The 23,163-nt window shown below is 34.0% G+C and overlaps 1 protein-coding gene across 3 annotated transcripts in view; it reads left to right on the top strand.

Annotated features, from left to right (window-relative positions):
• The window catches only part of BANK1 (B cell scaffold protein with ankyrin repeats 1), a 634,941-nt gene that overhangs the window by 345,067 nt on the left and 266,711 nt on the right, over positions 1-23,163 (top strand). For all 3 annotated transcript variants that reach the window (XM_054253119.2, XM_002745525.7, XM_008992921.5), the window contains exon 2: positions 16,964-17,362. In XM_054253119.2, coding sequence (XP_054109094.1) covers positions 16,984-17,362 — 379 coding nt within the window. In that variant the 5' untranslated portion in view covers positions 16,964-16,983. The remainder of the gene's footprint in view (positions 1-16,963; positions 17,363-23,163) is intronic.

Here is a 23,163-nt window from a genome sequence, read left to right as displayed (position 1 = left end):
ACACATCAGGAAGAGGGCGGGGGACTACTAGCTTACTGGTTTTGTTTGCATCCAATAAATAGAAACCATCCTCTTCTTTGTTTTGATATGCACATATTTTCTAGTATAAGCTATTTCTATGATATTTTACAATTTCTATGTACAATATAAATTTTGAGATGAAATTTCTTTAAAGGGATTTGCTAAAGTTGTGTTTTAATCAGTTATATTTCCAAAATGTGACATCCTATGTATTTCTGTACATAACAAGACCCTTGAAAGAAATTAGTGCCACTGTAGTAATCAGATACTTGCCGATGTAATTAAGTTGGAAGATCTCATTACAGTTAGTCATGAGGGCATTTGTTACATCCCTAACTTATATACTTTAGTAATACGGACTAAAAAGCGTTCATTGTACAGTTAGATCTGCCTAAATCCCATGAAAGGAATTCAAGCAGGAAAAAGACATTTTTAAATCTTTTAAGTATTCTGTTAGGGTCATTGCTCTCAAGTCATGATTTTGCATACTGTCTTTTTTCCACTATTGCCACCATCTTGTGTTCTGGAAAGAAGAGTTTGGATTCAGGAATAAGAGAACAAAGAAGCAAAGGAAATGCCAACAGTTTTCTTTTTCTCAGAATTAGGACAGCAAAATTAGATTTGCTGGTGAAACTAAAGTTTTTCTCTTTTTAATCTGATGAGCTGGTCATATGCTATTGCCGTTGGGAACCTCAAGAAAGGGACTGGAGTTTTATTTCATTTTGTCAATAATATTGCCTGCAGTATGGTTTGATACTTGAAGTAGAGTTGGCAGTAGATGATGTGAATTTAAGTCCAGCTTAATGACTTACTATTGGTGTGACCTTGGGCAAGTCTCTTAAACTTTCTAGCTGTGGCTTTTCAAGTTTAAAATTTTTGTTTTCTCATTAACTTGAGTTAAAATTATTTTTCTTAAACTGTAATACTAAGAATGCTATAAAAACACATCATGATATTCATGTGAATGCACTTTGTATATTATTACTATTGAATGGAATTCAGTGTACTTTGAAATGTGGCACATTTATTATAATGGAATGTAAAGCTACTTTTTAGCATAAGAGTTCACGGACATGTATTGGTTATAGGGGTGAGGATTGAGCAATAAATAACCCTCTTCAATGTTTGAGTTGTTAAGCAATATTAAGAAATATGACAAAAGAATAAGGGAAGGGATAAATCAGATATTGCCTTTATTACTGATGAAGCTGATAATTGGCTCACGTGGCTTATATCTGTGAGAAAGTAGAGTTCATAATGTAAAATCCCAAAATTAGAGAGATATACCCACCCAGCCACAGGAGACCCTGGACCATAGATCAAGAGCTATCAGAACATATGCCCTCATGCTACAGAAGCTTTACAAAACAAATACAGATAAAAACTGGGACACTGACTTTAAGCATATACTGAATCCTGACCCTCCAAGGTATTTGCCTTCTTTTATACAGATGTAATAAAACTAGAAATATCAAAATTGAGGAGTAAGTAGAAACTACTACTAATTTATCACAAAATATGTGAAAAATACACCTGGGATCTTGAAACATATTTCATTTTGAGTTCTGAGTACTACAGTCTACATTTATTACTGGTTGAAATGTCAATTATTTCTTCAAAAAATAACTTTGATTTTTCAATTATACCAGTATCTAAGTAATTTAAAGGAGATTCTATTTTCAAATCAGAGTGGTATTGAAATTTATTATTGTTTGATAAAATAGATTTGGATCAAGTTATGATGTTATATAGTTTTAGGGTTAAAAAAGATATCTAAAAATTAATTGAGTTTAAAATGTATTTTAAATGTTTTAAGTACTCTGTTAAGGAGTTGCCATCAGAGTTCTAGACATGTTTTTTTGATCAGATTTTATGATTTTTACAAATTTTTTGTCATACTCTTTTTTATACTCAAGAGATTCAGGGCATAATCTACATAAATAAAATTTGTTCTTTTAAAGATTTTTAGAAATTTATACACTTTTACAAACCAATACAGGTATTTAAATTTAGTCCAGTAACATAACAATAATGTCTTTGTTTCATGTCTTCAAAATATCTACCCTAACTACCCTAACTTTTATGTATTTTTTGCTTTTCCTTGAAATGAACTTTATGTTTGTGGAAAGTGCTTTGCCACAGGACAAAGAATTTCCAAGATGAATCTTCCTTCAACCATATGGAAATTCCATTTGACCCAGCTATCCCATTACTGGGTATATACCCAAGAAACAATAAGTTGTTCTATTATAAAGACACATGAACACATATGTTCATTGTGGCACTGTTTACAATAGCAAAAACCTGGAACCAACTGAAATGCCCATTGATGATAGACTAGACAAGGAAAATGTAGCACATATGCACCATGGAATACTATGCAGCCATAAACAGCGATGTGTTTGTGTCCTTTGTAGGGACATGGATGAACCTGGAAACCACCATTCTCAGCAAACTGACATAAGAACAGAAAATCAGACAGCATATGTTCTCACTCATAGGTGGGTGTTGAACAGTGAGAACACATGGACATAGGAGGGGAGCATCACACACTGTGGAGGGACAGCAGGGGGTAGGGAGGTTGGGGAGGGATAACATGGGGAGAAATGCCAGATATAGGTGACAGAGGATGGAGGCAGCAAACCACATTGCCATGTATGTACCTATGTAACAATCCTGCATGATCTGCACATGTACCCCAGAACCTAAAGTACAATTTAAAAAATATATCCAAAAAAAAGAAAAAACCTACAAAACTTTGATCCTGTTGCAGCTTCATTTATAACTCTAAAAGCCATCAGTGGGCATTTGTTGATCACTGATGTGGTGAAAGTCTTTTTATGCAGGTATAATTACTCACAAAGGAAAACTGAAAAACACGAGTTTAAGTCTAATTTGCCTTATCTGTCACAAAAGGCATAGGCTTGTATTTCCTAGCTATATATTCTTGCTTCGTAATTTAGTTTTTGTATTTAATTGTGAAATGAAATGAACATATTCTTTCCAGTTTCTTCTTATTTTGTTCAATATATGTTCATCCATAGCTCAAGCCATCTTTTCTCTACATCAGATTGGGCTCTCAAATATATTACATGAACTTCTGTCAACTGGAAGAATTTCCTTTCACCATGAGTAGGGCTGTAATGTAGCAACCATTTATTTTGGACTGATGCCAGCATATTTTTCAGAATGGTCCAGAAACAAATGCCATGCTTCTTTCTTTTCTGTTAACAGGTTTAGTAATTTCTCATGAGGCTGCAGACGTATATTGAGGGAGGAATGGTAAAGCAGTAAAACTGGGTATCACAGAAGCTTAAGCTATGGGCTCATGACATTTACTTCTCCCATCTAGAATTGCCAGAGTCTGGTTTTGTATATATCATAACCACTTTCTAATGGAATATTATTTCTCACAACCAAATTATAATTTGGCGGATCACATAACACCTAGTTTATGAATGGCCAGTTAGACTACATAAACTCTCGGCATCATATAAGCAGATATTAATCTCTATCAGGATCCAATAATAACTCACCAGTTAATTTTCAAATAGAAAGGAGTCAATGGAAGAATAAGGAATGCTATTCCTCCAGAATCTCAGGGGTACGTGTTGTGGATCTCCTATTGAGAGTTACCAGAAACTCAATAAAGCTTTGTTATAAATCTCAAAGGACAGTGTAGTGCACACTGCAGCCTGATTGTATACCCTACGCAGAACTGGTATTGTTATTGCTTACCTGGTAAATGGGCCCAAATATGTTTGATCCCTTCAAAATGCAGAGGGCCACCAAATGGTGAGATTCAATAATTTATATACCCAAAGGAGTATAAATTGTTCTATTATAAAGACACATGCAGGTTTATGTTTATTGCAGCACTGTTCACTATAGCAAATTTATGAAATCAGCCCAAATGCCCATCAGCAATAGACTGGAGAAAGAAAATGTGGTACATATACACCATGGAATACTATGCAACCATAAAGGGAATGAAATTATGTCCTTTGCAGGGACATACATAGCACTGGAAATCATGATCCTTAGCAAACTAATGCATGAACAAAAAACCAAATATTGAATATTCTCGCTTATAGGTGGGAGCTAAATGATAATAAAGCATGGAGACATAGAGGGGAGAAACACACATCATGGCCCGTTGGAGGGTGACAGGTAGGAGGAGGGAGAGGATCAGGAAGAGTAACTAATGGACACTAGGTGATTAATACCTGAGTGATTGAATGATATATGTAGCAAACTACCATGGCGTACATTTACCTATGTAACAAAACTGCACATCCTGCACATGTACCCCTGAACTTAAAAGTTGGAAGTAAAAAAAAAAATTTCTTTTGGTATACAAGGCTATCCTGATATGCCTTAAACGAAGCTTGTCTAACCTGTAGCCCAGGACAGCTTTGAGTGTAGCTCAATACAAATTCGTAAACTTTCTTAAAACATTATGAGATTTTCTTGCAATTTTTTTTTTAGCTCATCAGCTGTCATTAGTGTCATTTTATATGTGGCCCAAGACGATTCTTCCAATGTGGACCAGGCAAGCCCCAAGATTGGACACCTCTGATAAACCATTGGCTGTCTAGTAAGATTGATGATATTTCAGGTTCCTGAACTTCAACATGGTTTATACTTCACACTCTGACACAAATGTATTATATCATCACAACTAGAACATTTGCTCTTTTGCTATGAGAAAATTTAATTATTCAACCAATTTTATATTTTACATATACAATTATACACTGTATGGCATATAGATATGGTCAGTATTTATACAGATGTTATTATGTCATGGAGCATAGCCTTGAGGTAAGTCAGTGGGAGGTTACTGCTGTTGACAGCAAATTGATTATTATCTTTATTCATTGCAATTATAAAGAAAATAATGATTTGATCAATATCTGTTTATAGTTTTCACAGACTAGTTGATTTCCTCCAATAAATATATCATCTGTGGAATATTAATATCAACACCTGATTATGTTTATGAAAATTAGCAGTTATTTTGTAAGACCCTTTGGCTTTTGTTCTGGAAAACTGGAGAGTTAAACAGAGTTGTGAAGAAATAACCACAGTTATATCTTCGTCTTCCAAGTCTTTGTTGGTGGCAATGATCTGTTGTTCCTTCAGGAACGTAGTACAGGAGTCCCCCTTCTTCCCTGTGGTTTCGCTTCTTGTGGTTTTAGTTATCTGTTGTCAGCCATGGTCCTAAAACAGTAACATATTGTGAAAGGAAGAGAAAGAGAGACCACATTCACATAACTTTTAATATAATACATTATTTCAATTGTTCTGTTTTATTAATTATTATTGTTGCAAGGCTCTTATCGTGCCTAATTTATAAATTAAACTTTATCATAGGTATACATTTATAGCAAAAAGGCTTAGTGTTTATAGAGTTTCATGCTATCTGTAGTTTCAGGGATCCACTAGGGGGTTTTGGAAGGTACTCTCCATGAATAAATAAACATTGCTCTATTTTTGGCCTTTTTTTTTTTTTTTTTTTTAGTTTACTGTGATGATAGGATTCCACAGTTTTAGAAACATGTATTTTACCTTTCCTACCATAATAGTCCTCATTCTCTGTTAGGATTCTGACATTTGCTATGGATACACATTTTCACCAAGCATTTCTTGTTTAAAAAATACCCACAGGATATATCTGTGGTACTCACATGTTCCCACTGGAATTATTATCATATATACTCAAGGCAAGATGTCATTTGTTATTATATCTGAATTCTACAAATTCCCCCAAAATACCACAGTGGTATTCTCAGTCTTTGGGAATTTTTATCAGTTAAGACCAGTAACTAATAATTACTAGAAGGTATTCCTGAGTATTCTCAGTATTATTTTTTCCCTAGTACACATGCTTTCAGGTCACTCTGACAAAGGCTTGGAGGAAGATTTATGGTATCTATGTTTACCAGCATAGAAAAACCCATTTTCAAAGGGACCTGAGCTCCCCTCAAAGTCCTCTATGTCAATAGGGAGCAGTTTGTGAATTTCCATTATGGCAACTCAGCTAAGTTTCTGCACCCCAAACGAGAATTGTTTTGCTCATAAAGATGATATACAACCTTCATAGGCTGTACATTTTATGTTTACATTACATTTGTAATCTGTATTACAAATATGTACATTATGTATTTCATTCCTAAGGACCCTCAGATGAATTAGATAGCACCACAATACCTGCAGTGAAAAACACTTTTGATTAATATATTGTCTCTAATGATTGAGTGTTACCATTTGTTCTCTATCAACCCAGACTTCATTATTCTCCATCAACATCAAAAGTTTAGTTCAAAGGTCTAAACCTAATCATTGTGTCTATGCTACAGAAGACAGACAACACAGCACTTTTCATAAATACATTTCTTAATGCTAGCAAAGGGAACATCAGAACACTCTAGAGTAGAGGTCAGCAAACAGTAGTCAATAGATGGAATCCAACTGGTGTCCTGTTTATTACCTGTGAGCTAAGAATGGTTTTTACACATTTAAAGTTGTAGAAAAGAAGAATAGGATAAAAAGCAGAAGGAGAAGGAGATTCCAAGAGCCCTACAGAGTCTAAAGTATTAACTATCTAGCCCTTTACAGAAACTTTGCCTACTGACCCCTGTCATAGCAGGGAAATTCTGGCATTACAGCCTCATTGACTGAAGGCCACCATGGAATCCAAGCTTTAATTAACCATTCTAATAGGCTGTTCATACCACAGCAGGTACCTGAGATAACACATTAAATCCTGAATGCTGTTTGAATACAACCATATGGATAAATTCGGTCAGATCCAATCTTCTGATTCATCTTTCTCAGTCTAATAACCCTTAAAATTTATTCCATACATACTTTCCAAACTCATGCTGATACATATTGGCAATATCCATGAACGATTTCTGAGTATTAAATAGTTGTTGTGGAATTTTCTCCCTTCACTTGTGGGCTCTAACTCTAGTCATTGATTCAAGAGGCAACCAGTAAGGGATGTGGGCAAATATACTAAGAAAACTAGACATTACTTGTAAGACAGTTGCCTCAAGTGAAGTTTTTAAAAATGTTCCTTTTTTCAACTTTTATTTTAGATTAGGGGCTACAAGTGATGGTTTGTTACATAAGTAAATTCACATAATGAGGGTTTGTTGTACAGATTATTTCATCAATCAGGAATTCGACCCAGTACCCAATAGTTATCTTTTCTGCTTCTCTCCCTCCTCCCACTTCCACCCTCAAGGATATGCCAGTGACTGTTGTTTCCCTTTTTGTGTTCATAAGTTCTTATCATTTAGCTCCCACTTACAAGAGAGAACATGCGGTATTTGATTTTCTGTTTCTGCATTAGTTTGCTGAGGATAATAACCTCTAGCTCCATTCATGTTCCCAGGAAATATATTATCTCATTCTTTTTTATGGTTGTATAGTATTCCATAGTGTGTATATGTGTGTCTGTGTGTGTGTGTGTGTGTGTGTGTGTATCTATATATCTCTCTATATATCACATTCTCTTTATCCAGTCTCTCACTGATGGGCATTTAGGTTGATTCCATGTATTTGCTATTGTGTATTGTGCTGCAGTGAACATTCATATGTATGTTGTCTTTATGGTAGAATGACTTCCATTCCTCTGGGTGGGTCGAATAGTATTTCTGTCCTTAGGTCTTTGAGAAATTGCCATGCTGCTTTCCATAATGGTTGAACTAATTTACATTCCCTCCACCAGTGTGTAAGTTTTCTATTTTCTCCACAATCTCACCAGCATCTGTTATTTTTTGACTATTTAAAATAGCCCTTCTAACTGACGAGAGATGGTATCTCATTGTGCTTTTGGCTTGCATTTCTCTAATGATCAACGATGTTGAGCTTTTGTTCATAAGATTGTTGGCCACATGTATGTCTTCTTTTGAAAAGTGTCTACTCGTGTCCTTTGCCCACTTTTTAGTGGCGTTGTTTGTTTTTTCTCTTGGAAATGTGTTTAAGTTCCTTATAGGTGCTGGATATTTGTCCTGTGTCAGATACATAGTTTGCAAAAATTTTCTTCCATTCTGTAGGTTGTCTGTTCACTCTATTGATACTTTGTTTTGCTGTGCAGAAGCTCTTGTTTAATTATATCCCATTTGTCAATTTTCGCTTTTGTTGTGATTGCTTTTGGTGTCTTTATCATGAAGTCTTTGCCCATTTCTATGTCTAGGATGGTATTGCCTAGGTTGTCTTCCAGGGATTTTATAGTTTTGGGTTTTATATTTAAGTCTTTAATCCATCATGAGCTGAGTTTTGTATAAGGTGTATGTTTGGTTTGGATTCTTTTTGTTCATTTGCTTAATTTTTTGCATCAAGGAGGGATAGTGAAGCATTCAGCCGAGGTCGCGCCATTGCACTCCAGCCTGGGTAACAAAAGCAAAACTCCGTCTCAAAAAAATTTTTTTTACTACACCAGGGAGATAAGAGAAACGAAGATGGTTACTGGAGTTGCATGAAAACTGGAGCCATGAAAGAAAAGTCATAGAAAAATGGCCACACTGGAAAGCAGCCACTGTCCAAACAAAAATGGAGAAGTGGGTGGGAGGGCCAGCAGAAAACCCTATTATTCTTTCTTCTCATCTGATATTCTGATGGTGCTTTCAATCAAGGTAGGCAGGAGAGCCTGAGTAATGTAATCCATAAGAGCCAGCCTCCAGGAAAGAAATCAGCCTGGGGAGATCACAGAAAATAATGAGATTCTGAGATCATTTTTGATGTTGAATTCGAGAAATGAAAAGCACTTGGTGAGGCATGGTGGCTCATGCCTGTAATCCCAGCACTTTAGGATGCCTAGGTGGGTGAATCAGGTAAGCCCAGGAGTTCAAGACCAGCTGGGGCAACATGGCAAAACCCTGTCTCTACCATTAAAAAAAATACAAAAAATTAACCTGGCATGGTGGTGCATACCTGTGATCCTACCTACTCAGGAGGCTAAGGTGGGAGGATCATTTGAGCCTGGGAGGCAGAGGTTGCAGTAAGCCGAGATAGCGCCACTGCACTCCAGCCTTAGTGAGACTATATGAGATGATGATGTTATCATATTTTATTGATTCTATTATTCAAAGTCTCTAAACTTAAAATTTATATTTAAAATTTGCAGTAAATTTAGTACAAATTTTTTTTGCAATTTTTTGATCACAGCATTCTTTTCCTAAAAGAACAAAATAATGGGTAGTCTTATGGTCCATGCTGTCTTGGAATCGATAATTTTATAGAGTAATGGCAAAAGACACAGATATTGCAGGAATAGAATTCCTCAAATATGCACTAAATATAAAATATGTTTAAATCTTCACAAAGATCTAGAGTCTTTAATGTTTATTAAAGGAACTATTAACAACATGTACAAATTGAAGTCTCAATAATTTAATCTACTGTATTCTTGAGTGAGTGTGTAAATAAAATGTCAATGCCCAAAGAACTGTAGAAATGAGGAAAAGAAAATTAATTTGGCTATTCTCTATTCTAGATAATGAGCTATTGGTTTGTTTAAAATGATCATATTATAATGGAGACTTCGAATGATTCATCCTAAACGATTAAGTGGACTACAGAGACAGTGTAACAGTTGTATTCCGCTAGGTGGCCTGCATTTGAATATCAGCTGAGCTACTTACTAGCTGTTAATCTTGAGTAAGTTAATTAATTGGTGAATTAATCATCTGCAGTTTCCTCATCTGCAAAATGATTATAAAAATATCACTTACCTTATAGGATTTTTGTGAGAATTTAATAAATCTTTTAGAAAAATCCTTAATACACAATAAGAGATCACCCAGGTAGTAAGCCTAGTACCCATTAGTTATTTTTCCTGGTCTCTTCCCTTGACCCACCCTATTAAAGGCCTCAGTGTGTGTTGCTCCCTTCTATGTTTCCATGTGTTCTCATCATTTAGCTTCTATTTGCAAGTGAGAACATGTGGCATTTGGTTTTCTGTTCCTGCATTAATTTGCTAAGGATAATGGCATGGCCTCCAGCTCCATCCATTTCCCTGAAAAGGACATGATCTCATTAATTTTATGACTACATAGTTTTCCATGATATATATGTACCACATTTTATTTATCCAGTCTATCACTGATAGTATTTAGGTTGATTCCATGTCTTTGCTATTGTGAGTAGTGATACAATGAACATACATTTACATGTCTTTATAATAGAATGATTTATATTACTTTGGGTGTACACCCGGTAATGGGATTGTTGGTTGAATGGAATTCTGAATTTAAATCTCTGAGGAATTTTCACAATGGCTGAACCAATTTACACTTCCACCAATAGTGTGTAATCATTCGTTTTTCTCTACATCTGTTATTTTCTGCCTTTTTAATAACAGTCATTCTGACTGGTTTTGATTTTCTTTTCACTAATGATCAGTGATGTTGATCTTTTATTTGATTGTTGGCTACATGTATGTCTTTTAAAAAGTGTCTGTTCTTGTCCTTTGCTTACTTTTTTAAGGGGCTTTTTTAATTATAAATTTGTTTACATTGCTTACAGATACTAGATATTAGATGTTTGTTGGATGCATAGTTTGCAAAAATGTTCTTCCATTCTGTAGGTTGTCTGTGGACTCTGTTGATAGTTTCTTTTACTGTGCAGAAGCTCTTTAGTTTAATTTAATCCTATTTGTCATTTTTTTCTATTTGTTGCAGTTGCTTCCTAAAAGCCATTTCTGACACAATTCCTTTCTCAAATTGTCACTCACATTTCTTCTTCTTTTAATACAAATTATCTTGTAAACTTGGAAAGGAGCAAGATGTTCTCACCCATGATATATGTCTTGATAAGAAAATATTTTTGAAAAAACCTTTTAATTCCCATTCCAATGTATATAAATAATGCAGACAATATAGAAACTTGCGAAATAATCACTTATTTTAGGAATATATATATTTACCTTTGTATACCTTGTTGTTGTGGTAACATTTTGAGAAACTTTTGAGTACAGACTTCCTACTTTCAGATGTGGATACCTTACTGGAAAGATCTACTATTTCCTAACTCCTGTTTTCTATGCTTTGTGATAAGCACTTTGTATGATTTTTTTCAGTTAGTACTTTGAACAACCCTATCAGGTACTTTTGTTTTATTCAATTTTATGAATGGGCCAACTAGACCTAAAAAGTGGTTAGAGGTGAGATTAGAACATTTTAGCTTATATATTCAGGGTTAGGAAGACTTCACAAAATAACACTGCAACAATTAATGCCATGCTTTTTTACGTAGAAAAAAAATTCCCTTCTGTGGTTGCTCTATGAAACATAAAGTATCTATTTGCATCTTAGAAGAAGAAAGTGCAAAATTCTGAATTTGCATAAAAAATTTTGCTGGTCGTTCTTCACCATAGCTAAAAAGTGTAATCTTAAAATTATGTATTGATACCTTCCTGCATTTGAAAGAAAGAACTAAGTTAAATAGTGCATGTGTATAGAACAAGAGTCCTGTAGAAGACCTGGAAAAATTGACTTGAGCATAGGTGGTTTGAGGATAAGTCCATGAAGCACTAGTGAGAGAATGGAGAATGTGAGATAAGAAAGAAAGAATAGACAATGTGTGTATTAAGAAGCAGAGTAATGCAGTGAGGAGGTACAATTCAATACTATTGGGACTCTCTGATTACTCTATAGAACAGACTTCAGAATTTATTCATTGCAGGTCAGATAAACTGAGTTATTTACACATTTACTTCTATTCCTCATTGCCTGAGGTTGTCCCCCTATTCTTAGTGAACTAAATCCCTGGCACTAATGAATTGCTGGGCAAGTACACAGGCTGAGGAAGTACTCTTAGTGCCAGAGAAAGTCCTCAGGCAGTAAAGCAGAGGTCAGAAGTGGTCAGTGTGCTTCATAACTGATCACTAAGCTATAGCTGGTGGTCCAGGAATATGTGGGATGTGTATCCACAGCACCCACTATACAGATACATACAGATTATACAGGGAACACTTCATATATTAATGTCTCACTATGAATAAGTGGAATTAGCAACTCTCCTAGAGGAGAAATATGACTTATGATCTGTTTCACTACATTAAAACCTTTGAAAAATCCTGTTTTGTTCCCATACAGTACTAGAAATAACAGCGCAAAGTTGGAATGTAAAACCAATTGAGTAATACTTACAGTAGAATTTAAATAATGATATGTGTGTGTGTAATTATCTCAAGTTTAGTGTTCCTATTGTTACTACTGAATCCATTATGGCTGTAACTTTTTTTGTGTGTAATTTTCTGCTTTCTTTTTTTCTGCCTTTTGGTTACCAGTTAGAAAAATGTAACATTGAAAAGACGCATTATGCAATCTTTTTCCAGTATGCACAATCAAAACAGGGGTATGAAATTGGATCTTATTCAAAAAGAAGAAAATCTGCCATTTGAAGCTGTGCATATGGAATAAGAAGAATTTTAATTTATGTTTAGTCTCATTCTTTTGGTAATATGTAATATAATCTGGTTTTGATGGAAAAGCAATTGATATAAATTATCGATAAAGATTTCTTTCAGGTTTAAAAATTTATTATAGTATATGATAAATAAGGCATTACTGAATCTGAAGAAATATAATAAATTTATAAAAATTAATATGGCTGTATTTTGTTCCTACAAAACCATTGTATAATGCTGTTACTTTATGATGCAAGACTGAAGATGTACATTTAAAATAATTCATTTGTAGATCCTGATTCCATCTTCAATAGTAATGTCCTTTTATTATGATGAAGCTTTCCAGGAATGGAAATTTTATATTCCTGTGTTTCAAGTTTATCATCCATTGTTTGATTGATAAAAAGTTGACCAATCTTAGTGACAGTAACCCTCCTTACATGGGAGAATTACTTAGGGCTGATTGAGTTCAAGCATATAAAATGTAGTGCAGTGCAAGGCCACTGAGCTACTTTTGAGAATTTATGAAGAACTACTTTTGGGTCTGTGGTCCTAAATATTATTCAGGTACAAGCTTCTATTTTCTAGAAAAAGTGAAAAGAAAACCAAGGCTTATTAAGAGAGTTTTTATTAACTTTTATATTTCAACACAATTTAGTTTCTTATGAAAAGAAGAAAAGTCAACATAAAGATCAACAACTGTCTTTGTGGCTCTGACAAGTAACTTAAACCATCTGAGCCTCAGTGAGAACATCAGTAAAATAAGACTAACAGGACCAGCTACATGCAGTTTGGTAAGGATTAAATGAGGTAATATGTGTTAACTGCTTAGCAACATGCCTGATACATAGACAGTCTCAGTAAATAATAATAACTAGGAAAGCTAAAGATTAAAATACTGAAATAATTTCATTTGTAAAAAAGAAAGGAATGATATTTGATGTCAAATTCAGGTTTGTGAGAATTGTCACATGAGGTTATTGACAAAATATAAGTCAAATACAAGTTAAAGGCTTAATTTTCAACATAAGTAAAATGCATCTAGAGTATTGAAAAAGACTACCCATGCCATTTTCTTGCACTTTGAAAGACAAGTTATGATTGTCTCTAGTTTTAATTTCATGTAGTTGTCTGCCTATTATGATACCCAGCCAAGTAACATAGGAGTATTCATTCATTACATTAACATATACCCATAGCTTATTCTACAATTTTTTTGATTTAAATTTTAGAGTCAAAAAGTTAATTCTGTAAATTCTTCATAGATTACTCTACTCTTGGAGTGCATGGAATGTTCTGATTCCTCTTTTCCTTGGTAGAAAAGTAGACTCCCAGTGAGCCTTCACATACTGTGCATACTTAGTAATACCCCATAGGCTACTTGATATTGACTAATCTAACTCATATCCCTGCAAATAACCTACTGTAATTTTAAAAATAATGCTATTGTGTCCTTTGCTGTTAGAAGTAAAAAGTATAGGGTATAGGGCAGACTGCCTGCATTGGAGTCCTGATTCTAATACCACTTCAGTTTTCCCATCTATAAAATGGGGATAACAGTACTTACTTAATAGTGTAATTATGAGTATTAAATGAAACAGCATATGTGAAACACATTGAGTCCTAATTTATTTTAAGTGCTTAATAATTTTAATGATTATTATTTTTATTCCTACCATTTTATAACTGTAGACCAGCTTATTCTGGCTATATGTAATAAGAAGGAAACCCTTCTTCTACTATTCCTCGAACATAAAAATACTGAATTATGGCATAATATTTCTGCTTGTTAAACAAGTCATTTATTTAGCATCCAGACTGGGTGAGATACTATACACAGCATAACACAACTATATTGATGATTCATATACAACTTACATGTGATTTCCATATATTTTCTGCCAGGTGTTTTTTTCTCATTCTACATACATAAATATGTAAAAAAAAATTTGAATATCTGTTCAAGAAATTGTGCTTGGCATTGTGTAGAAATTTGGAATGAAAAATAAAGCATCTGCCCTCAGAGATAATATTTATATCATGAGAAAAGACAGAAATACATAAACTCAATAATTCAATAAAATACAAAAGTGGTGTAGAAAATGCATGCTCTGTTTTCAGAGGAGTTTGGTGTTTCATTCTTTGTACTCAAGATGATATGGCCCAAACTGATCTTTAAAAATGATTATGTTTTGTAAAATAATAAAAGGTTATTATAAAAACTATTATGGAAGAGCGAAGATAAAGGAGGCCATATATCTCTGAGTCCTCTCTTTCATAAACAATTGTTGCTAACGATAGAATTATTTTGGGTAGATAGGCATGGAGCTACTGTTTTATTAAAAATGAGATTAGACTTTACATGCTATCTATAAATATAAAGTTAATTAAAGTAAAACGAATGAGGTATTGACTTTAAGATAAAAATATCTTTGAATACATTTTAGATTATTATTGTTTAGGGAAAAATGATAAAAATATTAAATGAAGTTATTATTTTAAATATATGTTTCAAATTTAGGCAGTGTTGAAGGACTAAATTACATGACAGAGTTAGTATGTTTTACTTTCTCCTCCCCAAATGCTCAGTTTTCCCACTGTGTAATCACTTCTATTTCATGAAGTTAACCTCTGCATTTTGTAGTGCAATCATAATGCCATCAGCATTTAGTAGTTGTTCTATAGGTACATATATTCAACTCACCCTGTTCTTTTTCCAGAGTTGTTTACATTTCCATTTACTTTACTTTGGTTCTGCTGTTTTTTGCTGGATTTTTCCCTGTTATTTAAATTTTGAATTCAGTTTCACTTTTAGTGAAAATTGACAGTCTTTACTTTCCATTTCCCCAAATACCATTCCACCTTAAGAACCGTGGAACCTTAAGAACCTTAAGAACCGTAATTTTTTCAAAGTTTCTTTTTTTATTCTACCGCATGTTTTGAAAATATACATTTTTATTGTGATTTTTTGATTTACTAATTTTAGCTATTATCTGTCTTCTTGTAATATAAAAGATAAGTATTTTTATACTTTTGTTTTTCTGACTCTTCTGTAGAATAAATCTCAACTTGTAATCAGTTTTTACATTGTTTTAACTATAAACACATGCAAGCTATTGATCCAAATAATCTATAATTATTCTGCTTTCTTTCATAACTTTTGGGGCTTTTTTCTGTTAATATTTACTTCATTTTTTGTTTTTTGTACAAAATATTGAAATGTACTTATCTTTCTTTTTGTAAATGCCCTATTAGACCTGTCAAAGCTCCATTATTAGTGTATTGTCTCTAATTTTCAAATGCATGTGATAATGTTACAAATGCTTTATTTATTTCCTATGGCTTTCCCTCCCCAAATCATCTAGCTATTATAGATTTATTGCAGTATAATTTACATACACAATCTAACATATATAGATGAATGAGAACTACAAACTAGATCAAGATATAGACCATATCCAGAACTCAGAAGGCTCTCTTATCATGCTTGCTTTTATTTATTAATTCTACCCTAAAATTTTCAGATCTGTATCACCATGAATCAAGTTTTCTGCCATGAAACTTTATACAGATACAATTATGCAGTATATACTCTTTTTTCTTTCACTCAGTATTATGTCTTTAGATTCACCAATTTTGTATGTATCATTGTTTCATTCTTTTGCATTGTTATGCAATAATTTATAGTATGAATATACTGTAAAAATTAATTTTATAAAAACGTTCTTATAATTCATCTGGCCCTTAAATTGCTCTGAAGAAATCAAAACCAACCTGACATTTTCCCTATTGTGATTACTTGGTTTTCCTTCCTGGATATGTGAAGAAATTTTATAATCATCATTAAGTCAAGGGCAATTTATTCAAGATCAGTTTTCTTTAACAGTTTTAGTTAGGTCCCGATTGTTTCCCACTGATCCATAGAGCTGGTTCCCTTATCTTTCTTATTTCAAGGATTTTAAAAATTATTAAAAATTACATGCTTTACAGTATTTTAATGTGTGTATTCTCTTTTACTTAAGATTTTTGGATCATCCTTATACTGAATCTTTCTGGTTTTGACTCTTATCTAGATATATCATATTTTGAACAATTGTATTAACCTTATTCTATTACTCCTCCTTTATTTTTTCATTTACTATGAAAATATCAAGTTTTTCTTTTTGGCCAGAAATTAAAATATTATTTTTAATATTACCTATGTTTAATCTGCTCATTTCTTTTTCTAATTTATTTATTATTTGGGTAATAGTATCATTTGGCTCTCAACTTGTTTCCTTATATATTACAGTCTTTCATGTCATTCTTTTAACAATTAATATCTTTTAATTCTGGTTTTATTTAATCTATGATACTTTTTATACTATGAAGATTTTTTTATACTATTCATAGAGTTTTTCTCTGGTATATGCAAATTAATATATTGCCTAATGAACATATTAAAAATTTTGAGAAATAATAATTTAACATGATGTTATCATTGCAAATGTAAGAAAATATATATTTTTCTTTTTCCAGGAAGTGCAAAAGACATCATAATGATATATGAAGATGATGCTGAGGAATGGGCTCTGTACTTGACAGAAGTATTTTTACATATTGTGAAAAGGGAAGCAATCCTGTTATATCGCTTGGAGAATTTTTCTTTTCGGCATGTGGAGTTGCTGAACTTAACCTTTTACAAGTGTAAACTTTTGATATTATCAAACAGCCTCCTTAAAGATCTAACTCCAAAGAAATGTCAGTTTCTGGAAAAGGTACTTCATTCACCAGAAAGTGTAGTTACTTTGCTTTGTGGAGTGAAGAGTTCAGATCAGCTCTATGAATTATTAAATATCTCTCAAAGCAGATGGGAGATCTCAACTGAGCAGGAACCTGAAGACTACATCTCTGTAATTCAGAGTATCATATTCAAAGGTAGTGTTGCCAAACCTTCGTTTGTTTTATTTTTATTTGTTTTTTTTTTGTAGATAAAAAATGCAAGTTTTTTTAGAAGTAATAACTGATGTTAGGATAAAAATAAGAAAAACGAGAGCTGATTTTATTCAACAGTATGTTGTACTTTCTACAATGGTAATGTTCTTAATTTGTAGCTCTATTCCAATCAAGGATTATTCATTGTTCTAAAAATGACTTATATATGTACCCTTTATGGCAGCCTGGATGAGACCATGGCAGAACAAGTAAGGTATGCTCAGCCATGTGACAGTTTGGTTTTGGAAGCTGGTTTCTTGTGTAACTGGTGAGGCTTGAGTTAATATACTTTAGCAGTGTTACCAGTCAGTAGCAGTTCAAGGTTTGAAGGTGTGGGTTACAATTACAGAGCTTTTAAAATTTTAGCATGTAACTTATAGATAAAAGAGAATACAAGGTCCCATTAATTAATTAATTAATTACATTTCCATGTAATAATCAAAATGCTGCAGCTTACTAATGTTAAAGCTTCTCCCTTCCACAGTTTATTCTAATTGGTGTGAAAGGGGTGCTGTGGCCAGCTGCTGTGGTCAGGAAACCTAGTTTCCTTAGTCTACACTTTGCCCTTAACTCCCAGTCTTCCAGCTATGGTTTCATCCCTTAAAGGGAAGGAGAGAAGCTATTGGTTTTTTGTTTTTTGGTTTTTTTTTTTAAATTTTTTATTGGATTTTAGGTTTTGGGGTACATGAGCTGAGCATGCAAGACAGTTGCGTAGGAACACACATGGCAGTGTGCTTTTCTTTCCTTCTCCCCTTCACCCACATTTGGCATTTCTCCCCAGGCTATCCCTCCCCACCTCCCCCTCCCACTGGCCCTCCCCTTTTCCCCCCAATAGACCCCAGTGTTTAGTACTCCCCTTTCTGTGTCCATGTGTTCTCATTTTTCATCACCCACCTATGAGTGAGAATATGCGGTGTTTCATTTTCTGTTCTTGTGTCAGTTTGCTGAGGATGACGTTCTCCAGATTCATCCATGTCCCATGTTTTATCTTGGCGACATCAGATTAAAAGTTCACTCTTTTTCTTGGAGCAAATTTCCAGGTTTTTTGGAAACTCCTATTCACTGGGATGTCTCTTCTGCAGTTTCTTAATGAGTCAAATATTTTCTCTTCTCTAAGATCATAGCTGTGGTTGTCTAACACATATAGATTCTTACTGCCGACTTTTATGGCTCCTTCATGTGTCTCTCATGATCAAAATGGCACTGAGACATCTGGCTGGGTGTTTCTCCTACCTTGTCCACAACTACATGAAGATAAACCTTCCTTTATCTTCATTTATCTTTTTCCTGACAAACTTTGGGCATACGAGCCATTTGCAGAGTAGCTATCACCATTCTGCCCTCAGAGCAGCAGTACAGCCAGTCTCTTGCCTTTAGTAATTGCCTCTATCAACCCCAAATGGTTCACTGGAATCTCTTCTCACTTTACTTGAGGAGAGTAATATCCCTCATTCTTCCCTGGTAGGAAACAACTTCCTTTTTACCAAAATCCCTTCTTATTTTCCAGTATTGTAACCTCTTCAAAATTTTTTTTTTTTTTTGGCTGGGGGGAGCTTTTTTTTTTTTTTTTTTTTCTGAGACAGTCTCTCTCTGTCATCCAGGCTGGAGTGCAGTGGCATGAACTTAGCTCAGGGCAACCTCCGCCTCCCAGGCTAAAGCAATTCTCATGCCTCAGCCTCCCAAGTAGCTGGTATTACAGATACACACCACCACCCCCTCCAGCCAGCTAATTTTTAAGAGATGAGGTTTTACCATGTTGCCCAGGCTGGTCTCGAACTCCTGACCTCAAGTGATCCACCCACCTTGGCCTCCCAAAGTGCTGGGATTGCAGGTATGAGCCACCATGCCAGACCCAAATTTAATAGTTTTTAAAAGCCTTGTCTTGGTTGTCTGTTGTTGAATAACAAGTTTCTTTAAATTTTAGTAACTTATTAAATAATGGTTATATCCGTTTCTATGGTTCAGGAATCTAGGAGAGGTTTAGCTAGGAGGTTCTGAAGCAGGACTTGTCACAAGAATGCAGTCAAGCTGTCCAGAGCTAAGATCCTCTGAAGGCTCCACTGGGTGAGGATCTACTAATAGGGCTTACATTGTTGACAGTTTCCTTTGTTACTGTGATTTTAATAATCCCTTGGTTGTTTGAAGGTCACTTCTAATTATTCCTGGGAAAGTCCCTTGGAAGCAATGTTTCTGAATTTCTGCATGTTCAAAAGCGTTTGTCTCTTGTCTTACACTGGAGGAAGAGTTTGTCTGAAGACCGTGTTGCTCTTGCTGTTGTCTCTAGCACTGCAGAATTTACAGAGTTTTTATTTGCCTAGCTGACTAAAGGATTTTTCATTTATAGTTGAAGTTTAGTGACTTCACTAGAATGTTATCTTAGTGCTGACTGTTCTGGATTATTTTTCCCAGGGACATGCTTTTTTGTTTTTGTTTTGATCTTTTTCCCCAAATGTAGATTCAAGTCTCCTTTCATTTTATGAACAATTTCTTAACTTATACCCAAGTTTATGGTTTGTTTTTCAGGTATTCCTTTTTCATGTATTTTGTATGTCTTTAGTCTGCAATGCACTCTACATTTTCTCTAATCCCTTTTAACTCTATTAATATCTAATTAACTTAGTCTGCATTTTCACTTTAACTTCTGCTACCATTTTGTGCTTCCAGGAGTCTCTCTTCCCCTGCATTACTTCCAATCTCTTTCATTTTCACAGTAATTTTACTTTTTCTCATTGTACCACTTGGTTGAGCACTTGAAATTTAAAATTAATCTCTTGTTCTTACTTCACTCACCTCTCACTAATTTCTTACATGTCCGTGCTATATAATTGCTTCAAAAGGTGATTTCTACTCATTACATTTAAAAAATTCATTGTGAAATGTTTGGTTACAATTTTCATCTTTGTTTATGGTAATGTCTTTAATTTTTGCTCCTCATCTCCACTGATTTTTTTTTCCATTTCCTCTTTTCTTCTCTCCTTCCTTTCCTTCCTTGCTTTTTTCCTCCTTCCCTTCGTTCCTTCCTTCCCTCCCTCTCTTCTTCCCTTCATCTCTTTTTCTTTTTTAGTATGCTTGTTCAGGTTTTCTTATGTGTCACTGAGACAAGTGAGTTTTTTTGGTCCAGCCAATGGAGATAGACAGAGTGGGTTTTATTGTTTCTTCTGTTGTTGTTGTTGTTATTTTATAATAAAAGATTTTACTTTTCTACTTCCACAGATGTAGACTGCTTTCTGTAGTATGTTTTTTCTGTATAGTTCTTCAGTTAGCCTCACTTTGTGTGCTTTTTAGAACCAGACTTCTTCCATAGATGCTTATACCTCAAATTGCTGCCTCTTATACAGTGTGCCCCTAGCCTTTTAGGAAGTATGTTTGCTGGCTCTTCTTAAAATCTGCAGCCTCTGAACTATTTCTTCAAATTGTCTGTTTTTCTGTTTCCTCCTGTATACCCTTATGCTCTATTATCACTGTTTTAGGAAACATTTCACTGAATTTGGGTTCTAGGATTTCACTGTTTCCTATTTCCTCTAAATAGGACATTTGCATAGTATTTCCTCATTGTCTATGTGTTGAAATGATTTCCAAGAATAAAAAGAGGAAATATTCACAATACACCACAATGTTCAAACTGGAAGGTTTCCAGTTTCTTATGGTTTATTTTTCCTCTCTCTTTTTAGTATTCCTCAAATACATTAAATTTTTTTGAGTGAAAAGAAAAAAGTGTTACCATAGGAAAATTATTAAAAATCACAATAAAGCACAAGTAAGTGCATGCTACTTTCTCCCTGATGATTGTTAGCAAAATTTTAGATTGCCCCTCGCACCCATAATTTCTGTTTATTCAAATAATTCATGTTATTTTGGCCACTTGAGCTGTAATGACACTATTACATAGAAATATTGAGATACACCTTTTAGTTGTTTTGTTTTATGATGAGTATTTTTGGGTGGATGTGAAAGTGGTATTGTGCTATATCTTCAAATTATATTTCCATTCATACTTGATAGGAGAAAAACTCATACCTTATAGACAACACAGCACTATTTTGGAGACACTATTATCTCTCATCTTCCCACATTCAGATTTTGGACTCTGATTTCTTAGAGTAACTTAGATGTGCCAATTGGAAAATATCATCATCTTATTTGGAAAAGGGTGTTCAGATATAGTGTATTTTTGTCTGAGGTACAAGAATTCAACCAGAAGCATATAGATGTATTTCCAAGTCCTCAAATGGTGGCAATTTCCAAACTGCATAAAATAACTTTTATATATGAGTTGTGTCCTTTGACAAAATTGATTCTAATTGCTGTGGTCTATGCAGTGATAAATTTGCTTAAGTGCTCTGCTAAATTATATTATGTTGATGTTGCCATTCATGTTGAAGACATAAAGTCTCATTTTTAAATTGTGAGCAGTACCAAAAAAATGGGTGAAATAAGACAAAGAATGTGGAATTCAGTTTTTATTGTCCCCTTTCTTCTTTTCCTCGTTCCATAAAGAAATTATATGAAGAATAAGGGAAACATGCTATAAAAAAACAGAATAATAACTATGCCAAGAAAGTCATGGAAATAAATGTTCTCATATATTAATATAAGACAAAAATCAGAGGAAATTTTATAACATTTAATGAAAGAGAAAGATATTTTATAATTAATCAAGGCTCCAGAGAAAAGTTTTTAACATTAAAAAAGTTTTTTGAATGATACAGTAATTTACATTTTGTCTGAGTATTTCATTTCCTTTAAAGGAATTAAGAAAATAAATTTTCTGTCTTCTTAATTCCCAAATTGGGAATAACACAAGTCCAGATGTACTTCCTCTTTTCTCCATGTATTATAATCCTTTGTATGATAATGATATTTCTTCCTTTTTCTGTCTTCTGTTTGTTTTTTTTTACTTAATTTTCTTCTCTAGTCTTTCCACATTTATAGACTTTATACAGCATTGTTTCTATGTGATATAAATAATCTGATCTGAAATTGTTATAAAATCAACTGCCATTTCTTAGTATCACCATCATGTACTTGAATCCTCCTGGATTCTGGTTTTCAGGATCCTGGCACATGTCTAGGGCGTCTTTCCTCCCTTGTTCTTTGTTCTTGACTCTGCCCCCATCACTTCTGGACCAGGCACCCTGGTTTGCTTGCAACCCCTGAGCTACCTTTTACCAACAGCTCTCTCCATGGCTTATTTTCTCATATTTTCTTCATTGTCCAATAACAGGAAAAAATGTTAATTATTTCTTGAAGAACCTTAACATTTCCATTTTGTTTTTCTATTACCAAACTAAGGATTTCAAATTTTTAGCTTTATTACACGCTTTAAAGGAAGTAGAAAATGAAGACTAATAATGTAACAGTAGAATAATTGGAAAGGCAAAACAGAACAACCACCACAATAGAAACAAACTACGTAGAAGCATTGTTTTCCTTTCTTTCTCACTGGACCTGCCTAGAACTGGTCAATGAGATGCTGTAGCCTTTCAAATGAAGTCCTTCCTTTTCGCATCAGTCTTTCAGCTCATTGAAGGTGTGGCTGCAGCATGGGTGTCCAGGCTGTTTCTGTCATCAGCATTAGTATAGAGACATACTGTATACTAGGGTAATTGCATCATTCACCGTTGAACAAACACAGCCTTTCCATTCTTGCCTTCGCACCATTGTTCTTTCACTTCTCTTTTCATCGGGAGTATCCTTCCACATGTTTTCAGTTGAAATCTCAATCGTCCTTCAAAATCAGTTGA

This window comes from Callithrix jacchus, chromosome 3 (genome assembly GCF_049354715.1).
Source record: "Callithrix jacchus isolate 240 chromosome 3, calJac240_pri, whole genome shotgun sequence".
In the NCBI taxonomy this organism is placed as follows: Eukaryota; Metazoa; Chordata; class Mammalia; order Primates; family Cebidae; genus Callithrix; species Callithrix jacchus.
The sequence above is the reverse complement of the archived record's forward strand: the minus strand, read 5'-3'. Positions and strand labels throughout refer to the sequence as shown.